The 15,281-nt window shown below is 40.1% G+C and overlaps 1 protein-coding gene across 2 annotated transcripts in view; it reads left to right on the top strand.

Annotated features, from left to right (window-relative positions):
- PRKAR2A (protein kinase cAMP-dependent type II regulatory subunit alpha) overlaps positions 1-15,281 on the top strand; it is a 94,298-nt gene that overhangs the window by 61,390 nt on the left and 17,627 nt on the right. For both annotated transcript variants that reach the window (XR_008615816.1, XM_024123814.2), the window contains exons 5-7: positions 3,038-3,144; positions 7,043-7,196; positions 15,175-15,276. Coding sequence is in view for 1 of the 2 variants with exons in the window: in XM_024123814.2 (XP_023979582.1) it covers positions 3,038-3,144; positions 7,043-7,196; positions 15,175-15,276 (363 nt within the window). In the remaining variant the exon portion in view is untranslated. The remainder of the gene's footprint in view (positions 1-3,037; positions 3,145-7,042; positions 7,197-15,174; positions 15,277-15,281) is intronic.

The raw sequence follows: 15,281 nt of genomic DNA, 5'->3' as shown, positions 1-15,281 counted from the left end.
TATTATTTTTTTTTTTTTTTTTGTGGTACGCGGGCCTCTCACTGTTGTGGCCTCTCCCGTTGCGGAGCACAGGCTCTGGACACGCAGGCTCAGTGGCTGTGGCTCACCGGCCCAGCCGCTCCGCGGCATGTGGGATCTTCCCAGACCGGGGCACGAACCGGCGTCCCCTGCATCGGCAGGCAGATTCTCAACCACTGCGCCACCAGGGAAGCCCCTACAGCTTTTTAATGTAAAGTTTGCATATAATGAAATGCATGCATGAGTTTTAAGTGTACTTAGGTTTGACAAATGCATACACTTAGGTAATCCAAACCCCTATCAAGATGTAGAATATTGCCACCACCCCAAAAAGTTTCCTTATGCCCCTTCATTATCAATTCTTGCTCGCCTCCCTCAAGAGGCAACTTCTATTTTGATTTGTTCTACCATAAATTAATTTTGCCTTCTGGAATTTCATATAAGTGGAATCATACAGTATATACTCTGTTGTGAGAGATTCTTTTCACTCAGCACAATATTTTTGAGATCCTTTCTTATTGTTCAACATTCCATTTTCTTTTTTCACTTTTTATTTTGAACTAGTTTTAGACTCATAAAGAAGTTGTAAAAATAGTAGAGTTCCCATATATCCCTCATCCAGCTTCCGCCAATATTAGCATCTTACATAACCATAGTACAATTGTCAAAACCAGGAAAAATGACATTGTTACAATACCATTAGTTAAACTAAAAACCTTGTTCAAATTTCATCAGTTTTCTCACTTTTTTTTTTCCCTAGTTAATAATGCAGTCCAGAAACCCACATTGCACTTAGCTGTTATTTCTCCTTAGTCTCCTCCAATTTGCCATAGTTTTCAGTCCTTCCTAGTATTTCATGATCTTGACACTTTGAAGAGTACTGGTTAATTACGTTATAGAATATACCTCAATTTGAATTTGTCTGATGTTTCCTCATGATTGAAATGCGGTTATACATCTTTGGCCAGACTACACAGAAATTCTATTGTGTCCTCAGAGCATCATATCAAGGGATCCATGATGTCAGTGTGTCATTGTTTTGGTGATGTTCGTTCATTCCCTTTTATCGCTGAGAAGTATTCCATTATATGAAAATACCAGTTTGTTTATCCATTTTTCTGACAATAGATACCTGGTCTATTTCTTGCTTTTAGTTCTTATGAATAATGCTCTGGACATTTTATACAAGTCTTTCTATGAACATTTTTTTCATTTCTCTTCAGTAAAATACCTGAGGGTAAAATTGCGGAGTCATAGGGTAGGTATATGTTTGATATTGTAAAAATCTATCAGATGTTTTTCAAAGTAGTTATACCATTTTGCATTCCTTCCAACAATACATGACATTTCCAGTTGTTCTGTATCCTTAACCAACATTTGATATTATCTGTCTTTTCAAATTTTAGCCATTCCAGTGAGTGTATTTGTTTCCATTTTTTAAAAATTTACTTCCCAAACCTTTGTTTTTAAATTTTCAAATTTACAGAATAGTACCATGAACATTCTTATATTCTTGACCTAGATTGACCAGTTGTTAACATTTTGCCACATTTACACTGTTTCTTGTGGGTATATGTAGGCACATGTATAAGTATGTATGAACTGCTTTTAAGATTTTCCCTGTAAAGTTTTCTATGGCTTTTTTGTTTTGTTTTCCAATCCTGAGTCACATGTTGCTTTTAGTTGTCATGGTATGATTTTAGCCCCCTGTAACCCAGATTGCTTCCCCCATGCCTTATTCTATATCTCATGACACTGATGTTTCTGAAGAGTCCAGGCCAGAAAAAGAAGAGTTACTCAAAACATGAGGCTGCCAATGGACAGCCCACAGGCCAGATACAGCCAGGTATAGATGTGTGTGTTTGGTCTGTATTGTATGTGAAAATTTTAATTTGTTACTTGTATTTAAACATGAGATTTCTGGCAACACTGAGCTCACATTCCACATTAACGTGGCTGACACATGAGTGGCAAGCCTTCCTATTTGTCAGCTTATACAGTATTCAACACACCTGGAACTCTGGAACTAAAGAGGTGCTTTTTGGTGATATGTGATTTTAGATAGCACAGTCACACTGACAGAACACTAAATCACATGGAATTATGCAGCAATAAAATTATTTCCTTGTCAGATCTTCAATCCACATTCCTCCAAAGACAAGGTCTTTCTCTTAGTTGAAACTGGTATTTAGTATTCCATAACAGTCACTGATTTCCCTGACAGAGGGATGCTGGCCCCAGACTGAGACCACTGTTTTGTTAGAATTTAATAGCATTGTTTTGTTTTCATTATACTTACTGGTACAGTTACCTTTTGGTTATGGCAGGTAATATTGGTAAGTAAGTAATTGTGTGTGTTGTGTATAAATGATTGTAGCAGTATTACATGTCTGGTAATAGATCTCGTTTATTGAGTACCTGTTATGTGACATATACTTTCCTTAGATTTTTCTCCTTTAGTCATAAAAGTTGATGAGCTAGAAACTATTTATTAAACCCTTTTTTGCATATGAAGAAACTGAGTCTTGGAGAGGTAAAGTGATGTGCTTGGCTAGTCAGAGTAGTAGTTGTGCTGTTCCATGAGATAACCTCTGAGGCCATCTCAGCCTTTTAGCCTTGATGATCCTATTAATATCAACACGTGGAGGAAGGTGGCATCACATGGCTTTACACCTGACATAGTAGAGCCATCAAGGCAGGTAACAGTCTTGTGGGTGCGGCTGGGAGAATAGGTACCATGATTTAGATACCTGTTTTTGTGTAAATTATAGAATATTTTTTCAAAACAACGCTGCCTCAGAAAACTTGGCAACTGTGCTGTATATGTGGAGATGCAAAGCTGAATGGCCACAGGAAAGCATTTGTTTCAGACAGCCCTTAGGTTTCTGCTTGAATGTGGGGAATAGTCTGATGTGGGGACTTCTACCATCTACCATGTAGTCACCAACTAAGATAAGCATAGTTTTTTTTCCCCCCACAAATGTAGAAGCCATCTTTTCTCATTGTGTGTTCCCTGCAGGAACAGCTTTCTCAAGTCCTCGATGCCATGTTTGAAAGGACAGTCAAAGTTGATGAGCATGTCATTGACCAAGGAGATGATGGGGACAACTTTTATGTCATTGAACGGTAGGAGATGGAGTTTTGCAATTGCACGGCTATACTTAATAAGATTCATGGTTCAGGGCAAGTGCTTTATGCTATGCTTTGTTCAGCCCAGACAGGACTTAGGGCCACGTAAACAAGCTTCTCAAAGCTTGCCCCTCTCTGTCCACAGCCTGCCTTTCTCTATCTACTGCTGCCCTGAGTCCTCAGTACAACCCATACTTGGGTTGCCACTATCTACAATTAGGTGAAATGTGCAAGCTATGCTTTATAAACATGTTATTTGCAAGTGTTCAAGTGAATTGATTTTCTAAAGAATAACCGTAACACTTCATTGTCATCTGGATCATTCAATCCTAGCCTAATTTTACACATGAGTATACTGCCTCAACCTCCATACCTCTGGCCCCTTCTGGCTCTGTTCCAGGTATAAATCATGTTGGGAGACATGAAATATGTGGGTTTGACCTGTTCGCCCTGGTGTTTCCTAACCTCTTGAGCTATTAGTATCACCTGGAGGACTCCTGATGCCTCCTCAGTCCTGAAAGGAACACCCTCACCAGAGTTTAAGATCAATAAGATGTTGCTTCACCCAATATCTTCCATTAATTATTTTTCATTTTTTCTTTTGAAGTAATTTCAGAGTTATAGAAACATTACACAAATAGTACAAAAAATTCTTATAAACCTGGGTTCCCCAGATTAATGTTTTATCACATTAGCTTTATTGTTTGAAAGTAAGTTGCAGGTATAAGCCCTTTTACCTCTGAATACTTCAGTGTATATTTCCTAAAAATAGAATATTCTCTTACATAAGCAGAGATCAATTGTAAAAATCAGATATTAACATTTTATACAGTACTCTCATCTACTCTGCAGACCTTATTCATGTTTTTCCAATTGCTTTCCTGATTTTTAAGATTTTTAAGGGTCTTTTCATTTTAATCAAGTAGCTGTACTAGATTCAGCTGGCCCCGTCTCGTTGAGCCTTTTGCTCGTTCAGGAAAATGTTCAAGAATGTACTACTTGGACTTCCCTGGTGGCGCAGTGGTTAAGAATCTGCCCGCAAATGCAGGGGACACAGGTTCGAGCCCTGGTCCAGGAAGATCCCACATGCCGCGGAGCACCTAAGCCCGACTTAGCACCACAACTACTGAGCCTGCGCTCTAGAGCCCGCGAGCCACAACTACTGAGCCCACGCACCACAACTACTGAAGCCCGTGCGCCTAGAGCCTGCGCTCCGCAACGAGAGAAGCCACCGCAATGAGAAGCCTGCGCACCACAACAAAGAGTAGCTCCCGCTCGCCGCAACTAGAGGAAGCCCGCTCACAGCAAAGAAGACCCAATGCAGCCAAAAATAAATAAGTAATTAATTAATTTAAAAAAAAATAAACGTTAAAAAAAAAAAAAGAACATACTCCTTGGGTAACCTTTTGGCCCTTGATACTGTGACAGATGATTACAGTTAGGGTTAGGAAAGAAATGTTTTATTTAAAGAGTAAAGATGATACAAATAATGTCTTCTTAAAGACTGTTTTATCTATTATGCTCATGCTTCCTTCATAGAATTCTGTAAGTAGTGACAGAATAATTTTTTTAAGTTATATCACCACTTCCAACAGCCACCTTTCCCCCTTGCTCTGCCGTGTGCTCCCTCACCAAGACAGGAATCCCAGTAGGTACCTGCAGTCTGGGAAATAAGCATTTACCTGCACATATCCATAGGTTATAGGTTGAAATGCCTGTCTACAAAGGGAATGATTTGTTATTACACATGTAAATGAGAGGGATTATCTTTTGCATGCAGTGAAAGTGGTTGTTAATAAATTATTAAAAAGATATTGTTCCTGACCTCAAAAAACTCATTTTCTAGTTGGAGAGAGTAGAAATAGATAACTATTACATAATTAAATAGATAATTATTACATAATTTGATGGTAACAACAGTGAGAAAAATATGTCCCATTATTTGGAAGAGGACCAAAGAGAGAGGTTAGGAAAAACTCTGTTTTGTGGCTTCCTGAAATTATTTGTGTTGTTCCAAAATTAAGTTGCTAGTGTCTCCTGGAAGAGAGATTAAAAACACGTAAGTGAATTTACCCTGAGTTCCATGTATTCCACTCGTGTCCTTGTTACTTTTGCCTTGTCCACCAGGTCAAATACAGGTCAGCTTACCTATTCAGTGGTGAGCTCCCTTGAGAGCAGGATTGGTACTGTGTACCTGATATTTGAGTGATTGGCTTTATTCTTTGCTTCTTGTGTAACATATGATACCTAATGATTTTTATCAGACAAGTGGAGGCTCTTTGTAAGAAACTTGGTGAAAAAAAAAATAAACAGGAAAGAAAGTAATTTAGCCCTAATTTCATCCCCAGAGTATATTCTTCCTTTCTTTTTTTTTTTTTTTTTCCTATGCTTTACTGTTAGGTCAGATCCATTACCCCTAAATTTGGTTCAGATATTGAGACTGATCATACCATATACACAGCTAAGAAGGTATGAAAAAATTTATCACTCACATAATGAGGCTTTTAAGGGAGAACAGGCCAGGTTCCCAAGAGGTCCACAGATGACTTAAGACAGCAGGGAGGGGTGACTGGCTTGGCATTTCACGGTAGTTAGAGGGTGGGGCTGAGGTCAGAGTACTCTTATATATGGGCAGGCTCTAGTTTTGTTTGAATATCCCATCAGTGCCAAATAAGGGAGCACCCAGGTTTTTTTCTCAGCTTTCCCAGATGTGAGACAGAAGAGGAAGAAGGATTGGGAGTGGTAGGGCTTGAAAGCTGTTAACAAACATGTAAAATGTAGTCAACTCTTTATTACATTTATATGTATACTTTTTATGTTGGGTCATATACATTGGCTTGATTTTTAAAATCTGTTTGAAGTAGATTGCCATGGGATACAATATTATTCTATGTCATGATTTATATTGACTGCATAATATGAATATAGACATATATTTGACCTATCCCCTATTGTTAGCAGATTAAATTGTGGTTTTTGCTCTTATAAATATTACCTGGTGAGCATCCCTGCAGTTAAATATTTTCCAGTATCTTTGATTATCTCCTTCAGAATGCCTAGAAATGGAATTGCTATGTCAAAGGGTCTCTTTAAGGAATTTGTTATGTTGTTAATTATCTTTCAGAAACTTTAAAACATTTACATTTGCTTCAGTGGTGTATTGAGAGTGCCTGTTTCTCCAAATGTTTGTCCATTCTGAATATTTTTCTTTAGCAGTCATTAACAATCAATAGATAGAGAATTGTATCATTTTTTTTTCTTTATTTTAATCAGTTCTACATCCTAGTTTTCAACAGACTACAAAAGAAAACCCATACAATCATTTCGATACATGCAGGAAAAGCATTTGACAAAATTCAACACCTTTCCATGATAAAAACTCTCAGCAAACTAGGAATAGAAGGGACTTTTCTCCAACCTGATTAAAGGCATTTATTTTAAAAAAACCTATAGCTAACCTCATACTTAATGGTGAAAGATTGAATGTTTTCCCTTTAAGATGGAGAACCAGACAAGCATGTCTCTTCTCACCACTTCAATGCAATATTATACTGTAGGTCCTAACCAACACAATAAAGCAAAGAAAAAAAGGAAAAGAAAAAGATGGAGTGAGGAGAGAAGGACTGACGGGAGGGAAGAAGGGCATACAGATTGGAAAGAAAGAAATAAAGCTGTCTTTGTTTGCAGATGACATGATCCTCTAGAAAATGCCAAGTTCACTCATTAAAACTAATAAATGAGTTTAGCAAGGTCACAGAATACAAAGTCAAAATGTAAAAATCTATTATATTTCTATATACTAGCAAAAATCTGTTGGAATTCCCCAATAACAACAACCTTCTATTCATGTACACCTGCCCATTATAAGTAAAATTGTTTCTTGTTATATTTCCAGGGGAACCTATGATATTTTAGTAACAAAAGATAATCAAACCCGCTCTGTTGGTCAGTATGACAACCATGGCAGTTTTGGAGAACTAGCTCTGATGTACAACACCCCGAGAGCTGCTACCATTGTCGCCACTTCAGAAGGCTCCCTTTGGGGACTGGTGAGTTAGAGAAATGGTTCTCCTTGCATAGCATCTTATTAATTCCCCTTACTTCTGGGTCTCTGTCCTTGGGCTCTTGGTTCACACTATATTTTATAGCCAATTATCTGAAAGACATTGTGGAAGGTTTTGTACCAGTGTGTTTTTCCATTTCTCTGAAGTGATTTATCAACAAACCATTTATTCCAAATTACAGAGAAAAGACTGGGTCTTGTGACCTTGCAGTTGTGTCAGCTCTTACTACATTTTCCATTTATGTTTTTATCAGACAAGTAGAGAGAGGGGGGATAACTGTACAAGAGACAGCCTAGAAAAATAAGTGTCATTGAAAGCTCTGCCAACCATGTTTTCCATCTCTATCTGTCCTAGGACTAACTTTTCTCTGTGTTTGGCCATCTATTTATTCATTGGTCCATGCCAATATTCAGTAGATTTAGATGAGTAGAAAGGCTGATAGCCATATTCTGGGAAACAGAACTTTCCTAGAATGTCTTAGGCACAGTACTGCTATGATCCTATCCTCTATTATACATGACCCACCTTGCTTCCTTCATTATCAAGCCTTCAAAATATATAATTCTCTTCCTTCTTAAACAAAACAATCATCCTCTTGTACAGATTCCAAATTTCACTTTTAAAATGTTCACATCTATGATTTGTTTCCATTTACCCTACAAGCAGAATTAAATATATACCTTGGAATTATCAACATATTTCCTCAAATAAAATCACGTTTTAAAGACATACTAGAGGGCTTCCCTGGTGGCGCAGTGGTTGAGAGTCTGCCTGCTGATGCAGGGGACACGGGTTCCTGCCCCGGTCCGGGAAGATCCCACATGGCCACTGAGCCTGTGCGCCCGGAGCCTGTGCTCCGCAACAGGAGAGGCCGCAACAGTGAGAGGCCCGCGTACCACAAAAAAAATAAAAAATAAAGACATACTAGAGCACTTTATTGTGCTATACTAATGTAGAATTAAGAATGCCCCTGAGGCAGGACAGGAATAAAGATGAAGACATAGAGAATGGACTTGAGGACACCAGGAGGGGGAAGGGTAAGCTGGGACGAAGTGAGAGAATGGCATGGACTTAATGCCCGTGAGAGAGACTTCCCTGGAGGTCCAGTGGTTAAGACTCCTCACTTCCAGAACAGGGGACTTAGGTTCAGTCCCTGGTCGGGGAACTAGGATCCCACATGTGGTGTGGCCCACAAAAAAAAAAAAAAAAAAAGATTGCCCCTGAGAGATGAGAGATACATTGGTTTAAGAATACATCACACACTTGGGAAGCCAGTGCTTAAAATACTCAAGGTAGATCAATAAATAATGGGGGAAAATAAACTCAGTTTTAAAATACATTAATGCCAACTTCTGGTCCAGGCCAAGATGGAATAGCCCCATTCCTCACTAGTCTTCCCTCTTAAAACTAGAAAACTCTGGATATCTTACTACAAACAAACACAGGAGACCCTGAAAGATGGAAAGGAGAAGGTGGACTGGCTAGGAACTAGGGATTTCAAGAATTAAGGAAGGACATAACAGTGAGTTCACCAGGTTTTCTTATTAATTCCCATATATCCCAGATAGGGTGCTGGAAAAACCTACAACCCAGATCCACCAACAGGTACACATAAAAACATCCCCAAGAAGAGTCTGCTCCCTTTAGCCAAAGGACAAGGAGAAGGACAGCTTGGCAGAATAGGAAACCTTTTTTGATAATACCACCCTATTCCTGCCAAATACCAAAGGAAAAACTGCTTCTGGCTCCCCATACTGTCACAGGGGCCAGCAGGAAACTGGACTTCCAACTTCATCCAGCAGCAAAGAGGCAAAATGAGGTGATGTGTGGTGTTACTAGTTGGCACTCCACTTCCCCTGCCAGAGTAGTGTCAGTAGAGTCCAGAGGGGAGCTGAACATGCACTCCCACACATACAGGCACCCTATATATAGACAGGGTGACTGGCTGCAAAGAAAGAAGATGAAACTGGATACAGTTTTACAACATAATACCCAAAATGTCCAGGATACAATAGAAAATCACTTGTTAGATGAAGAACAGAGAAATTCTCAATCTGAATTAGAAAAGGCAATCAAAAGATGTCAATACCAAGATGACACAGATATTGGAATTAGCTGACAATGATTTTAAAGCAGCCATCATAAAAATCTTTTAACAAGCAATTATGAACACACTAGAAACAAAGGGAAAGAAATAGAAGGTCTCAGTGGAGAAATAGAAGACAGAAAGAAGATCCAAATGGAAATTTTAGAACTGGAAAATACAATAACCAAAATAACTCACTGGATGGGCTTCCCTGGTGACGCAGTGGTTGGGAGTCCACCTGCCGATGCAGGGGACACGGGTTCGTGCCCCGGTCCGGGAAGATCCCACGTGCTGCGGAGCGGCTGGGCCCGTGAGCTATGGCCGCTGAGCCTGCGCGTCCGGAGCCTGTGCTCCACAACGGGAGAGGCCACAACATTGAGAGGCCCGCGTACTGCAAAAAAAAAAAAAAAAAAAATCATCAAAGAGTTATCCATAATACAAGTAACAATTATTTAAATTATTATAGTGTTATTGTTAAATACCATGTTCTTGTACACATTCTCTTCTGTGTAAAATTCTGATGGGGAATTCCCTGGAGGTCCAGTGGTTAGGACTCCGTGCTTTCACTGCCGAGGGCGCGGCTCCGTAACGGGAGAGGCCACAGCAGTGAGAGGCCCGCGTACCACAAAAAAACAAAACAAAAGCTCTATAAATCCATTCAGGTAACCTGCAGGAAGGCAAGAAAAGTGAAACAGAAGAACAGGAAACAGGGAAGAACAGAAAACATTGAATAAAATGGTAGACGTAAGCCCTAGTATATGAATAATTACTATAAATATAGATGATCTAAATATACCAACTGAACTTATTTACAAAGCAGAAGTAAAGTCATGAATGTAGAAAACAAACTCATGGTTACCAGGGGATAAGCAGGGGGGAGGGATAAATTGGGAGATTGAGACTGACATGTACACATTATGGGAAAAGAATCTCACAAAAAGAGTGTTTAACTGATTCACTTTGCTGTACACCTGAAACTAACACAACGTTGTAAATCAACTATACTCCAATAAAAAAATTTTTTTTAAAGCTATTATGCCAAGTTAATTCAATCTAACTAATTAGAGGGCAGGAAGTTCTTTCAATTATTGTATGTGCTGTCTGAGAAACACACTTGAATATAGCTACAGATTTCATTAATTGCAGTTCATTATTTTCCAGATTAGTTACTAAACTTGCATTAGAAGGTCAAAGACAGCAATTTTGTCAGCCGCCACTCTCTCAGTGCTGTATCTTTTGCATTTCTGGAACTCAGACAGAAATTGATTACAAACAAAAACAAATCTCCATAAAAATGAGAAACATAAGTCTTTATGAATATGTTCAAGCCAAATGATTTTGTAAGGTATAAGAATCTTTGTTTTTAAAGACTTCCTTATAATCTTTATTTTCGGACTTCCCTGGCGGCGCAGTGGTTAAAAATCTGACTGCCAATGCAGGGGAGCCAGGTTCGATCCCTGGACCGGGAAGATCCCACATGCCACAGAGCAACTAAAAAAACCTCACTGGATGGGCTCAATAGCAGAATGAATATAAGGGAGGAAAGAATCAGTGAACTTGAAGATAGAACAATAGAAATTACCCAGTCTGGGGCTTCCCTGGTGGCGCAGTGGTTGAGAATCCGCCTGCCGATGCATGCCCTAGAGCCTGCGTACTGCAACTACTGAGCCCATGTGCTGCAACTACTGAAGGCTGTGTGCTGTAGGGCCCGTGTGCTGCAACTACTGAAGCCCACGCGCCTAGAGCCCGTGCTCCACAAGAGAAGCCACTGCAATGAGAAGCCCGTGCACCGCAACGAAGAGTAGTCCCCACTCAACTGCAACTAGAGAAGGCCCGCGCACAGCAACTAAGACCTGATGCAGCCAAAAATAAATAATAATTTTTTTAAAAAGAGAGTAAAAGTATAGTAATAGATATACTATGCAAACATTAACCAGAAGAAAGCAGAAATTATATTAATATCAGATAAGTAGACTTCACAGCAAAGAAAATTACCAGAGACAAAGAGGAACATCACATAATAATGAAAGAGTTAATCTACCAAGAAGACACAGAAACCCTAAATATGTATATACCAAACAACAGGGCTTCAAAATATGTAAAGCAAAAACTGATAGAACTGAAAGAAGGAATAGACAAATCCACAGTTATATTTGCAGACTTCAACACCCCTTTCTCAACAATTGATAGGACAACTAGACAAAAAATCGGGAAGGATACAGAACTTAACATCACCATCAACCAAAAGGATCAAATTGAAATTTATAGGACACTTCACACAACAACAGAGAATACACATTCTTTTCAAGCCCACAAATGTTCACTGAGATAGACTACATGTATCCTGGGATATAAAATAAAATTAACAAATTTAAAAGAATTGAAATCAGACGGTGTGTTCTCTAACCACAATGGAATGAAACCAGAAATCAGTAACAGAAAGATAACAGGAAAATCTCCAAACACTTGTAAATCAACCCATTCCTAAATCTAAAAGTCAAAGAGAAAGTCTCATTAGAAATTTATTAAAAATGAACTGTAAAACTGCTTGCCTTGGACTTCCCTGGTGGTGCAGTGGTTAAGAATCCGCCTGCCAATGCAGGGGACACGGGTTCGAGCCCTAGTTTGGGAAGATCCCACATGCTGTGGGGCAACTAAGCCCGTGAGTCACAACTACTGAGCCTGTGCTCTAGAGCCCGCAAGCCACAACTACTGAGCTCACGTGCCACAACTACTGAGCCCACGTGCTACAACTACTGAAGCCCATGCACCTAGAGCCTGTGCTCCACAAGAGAAGCCACTGCATTGAGAAGCCCATGCACTGTAACAAAGAGTAGCCCCTGCTCGCCACAACTAGAGAAAGCCTGCACACAGCAACAAAGACCCAATGCAGCAAAAAAATAATAATTAATTAATTTGAAAAAACAACTACTTGCCTTGTGGTTTGGATATGAGAATTAAGTAGAAGCACATCCGAGAAGCAGTTTCCTCAGTGCCTGGCACAAGGTAGGGTACTACAGAGTGGTGGCACCTGCTTCCCTTGGTTGTGGTGCTGCTCACCACCCTTCCATTCCTGAAACTCCCTCTCCTGAGATCCCTGCCCTGCCTTCCTAGTTCCTAGCCTTATCCTTTGCAGTCTTTTCTTCCTCTCCCTGCTATCTTAAGTGAGATTCATCTCCCTCCTGCCTTACGTGACCTATTTAGATGCCCTTTTCTCCTGCGTTATTCACCTGCTTTATAGCCCAAACCCTTCCAAAGCTTCAGTACCACCTTCAGGAAAGTGACTCCCAGAGGGTCCGCTATAGCCTGACTTCTTACTTGTGCCTTCCAAGGCCTTTGGAAATGCCTTTTGAGACTAAAGCAGGGTGGACCTGGTGTTGCCACTGAGTTTCTCAAATTGGATTCTATATTCCTTCTCTTACTGGGGGCAGCTGCCACCATGACCACTACACTTAGTCTCTGCTTCCACTCTGTCTTGCTTGCATGAAAGTGAGTAGAAACTTTCTTTAAAAAAAAAAAAAATTTATTTATTTATTTGGCTGCACCAGGTCTTAGTTGCAGCACGTGGGATCTACGTTGCGGCATGTGGGATCTAGTTGCCTGACCAGGGATCGAACCCAGGCCCCCTGTGGAGCACGGAGTCTTCTTCTTTTTTTTTTTTTTTTTTTTAAATTATAAATTTATTTATTTATTTTTGTCTACATTGGGTCTTCATTGCTGCACCTGGGCTTTCTTTAGTTGTGGCGAGCAGGTGCCACTCTGTTGTGGTGCGTGGGCTTCTCATTGCGGTGGCTTCTCTTGTTGTGGAGCACGGGCTCTAGGTGCGTGGGCTTCAGTATTTGTGGCATGCGGGCTCAGTAGTTGTGACTCGCAAGCTCCAGAGCACAGGCTCAGTAGTTGTGGCGCACAGGCTTAGTTGCTCCGCAGCATGTGGGATCTTCCTGGACCAGGGCTCGAACCTGTGTCCCCTGCATTGGCAGGTGGATTCTTAACCACTGTGCCACCAGGGAAGTCCCAGTAGAAACTTTCTGCAGTCAAAGGAAAGGGTAGTATTCTTTTTCTCTTTTGAACTTCAGGGCTACTTGCTTGACTCTGAACGCTTGCTGCCTGAGGGAGCTACCATTTCACAGTAGGAGTTTCCTCTTCACGGGCTCCATTGGAAGCTCCCTGAAAGCTGGGTTGGTGTCTGGTGCTTTTTTATACCCTCTGCAGTCATAGGAACTGGCCTTGCACAGCCTGAGAGCTCTGGGAAGTGCAAAAGCATGCGTAGAAAGGGTTGGAACACAAATAGAGATATCATTTGTTTTTCCCTTTAGCTAGAAATACAGTTTATTGCTGCAATTGTAGTAATCTTTGTAACATTATAGATGGATTTAGAAATACTTTTTTTGACAATGTCTGCTCAAACATAAGGAAAGGAATTTTATAATTCCCATTGTCTCAGTCTTGATTGTTCTCTTTCCACAGCACTCTTGGCCTAGATTGGTGCAGGAAACATGTAAAAACTGAAGTCTAAAGATAATGGAGTAATATTCCAAAGTATAACAGTAACATTTTAAATGATACATCTCTAACCTTGGACTTCAAAAAAGTAGTGGCAAGTGATGCAGCTCATTAGAGCAATCAGAGATTGAATGTCTCTTTTCAAGCAGACAGATGGAAAAGAAAATGAGGGCAGAATCTGGCTTAGTACCAGAGAGCAGACATTATTTGCATTTCAGTTTAGGAAGGGAGGGTAGGAGTCTGCCACCTTTTATACTAGGAGTATAGGGTGCAGTAGGTGACTTCTCCTGTGAGGCAGATGAAGCATGGCATGGGGTAGGACCAGGGAGTTCTGTGGCTGATGGAATATGAGCCAGTGAAACCTATTTAGACATCTCAACTCAGTTGTCTTCTATGTGTTTTCTCCACCCATCTCCCACCCCATCATCAAGAATACTAAAATAGCAAACCTACAGCTAAACATGCCCTTACCCCCTTGCTGTTTTTCATTCTTTCAGCCTTTAGGATGTCATTACTGTACTTTAAAAAAAAAAAAACTTTCTATTCCTGAGAGCCCAAGGTAGAAGAAAGTTACAATTAACTTAGGTACAAACAACTGCCTACTCATGTAGGAGCCTAAGCAATTAACATTCTCCTGGCTGCATGTCCCTCCCCACACATGCATACACATATCTGAGAAGTACCTGAGCATAGCTCTGGTTAACTGTCTCTTGAGTATGAATCCGTGACTTGCTGGGGTCAAGATATCTTTCACATGCCTGCCTTCCATTTTGAGTTTCCTACTTTATCTCTCCATTAATTAAAAACCTACCTCTCCTTCAGGTCCCAGACAAATTTATATTTTTGCAACAAAATTATCCTTGATCACTCCAGGCTATCGTGATCTCTCTCCTCAAAATTCTTGTGGCACTTACTTTGTCTCTGTAGTTCATCTAGCACATTTCATATGCTGTCTTGAACTGTAGTTTTTTATTCCTATAAATTTTGTCTACCCATTGAGATTATAAAGTCCTTGAGGGCAAGAACCATCTGATTGTTTTATCTCCCTTTTTTGAAGGTGCATCTTTTCACATTAAACAGTGACTGTGAGCTCACAAATGTTTGATTGGGACGTTTTAAATTTTGTATTCTATTTATGCCCAACCCATAGGTGGCACCCGTTGAGTACTTGATAGCAGGTGACAACATGTGAGACATCTGTCTGGCTCAGGCTACAGGTCTTTTTCTCATAGCGATGACTCAGATTGAAGTATCATTAAACACTCAGTTGACCCAGTACCTTCCAGAGACCTCTAATGTTTGCTGTGGCATAGTTAATTAAACCATAGATGCTCCCTTATACAGGCATTTACCAGAATTTTCATATCCTTATAGGACCGTGTGACGTTTAGAAGAATCATAGTGAAAAATAATGCAAAAAAGAGGAAGATGTTTGAATCATTTATTGAATCTGTGCTGCTTCTTAAATCACTAGAGGTAAA

Source organism: Physeter macrocephalus, chromosome 18, assembly GCF_002837175.3.
Source record: "Physeter macrocephalus isolate SW-GA chromosome 18, ASM283717v5, whole genome shotgun sequence".
Taxonomy (NCBI): domain Eukaryota; kingdom Metazoa; phylum Chordata; class Mammalia; order Artiodactyla; family Physeteridae; genus Physeter; species Physeter macrocephalus.
Note: the sequence above shows the minus strand (reverse complement) of the source record. Positions and strands in the feature narration are given on the sequence as shown.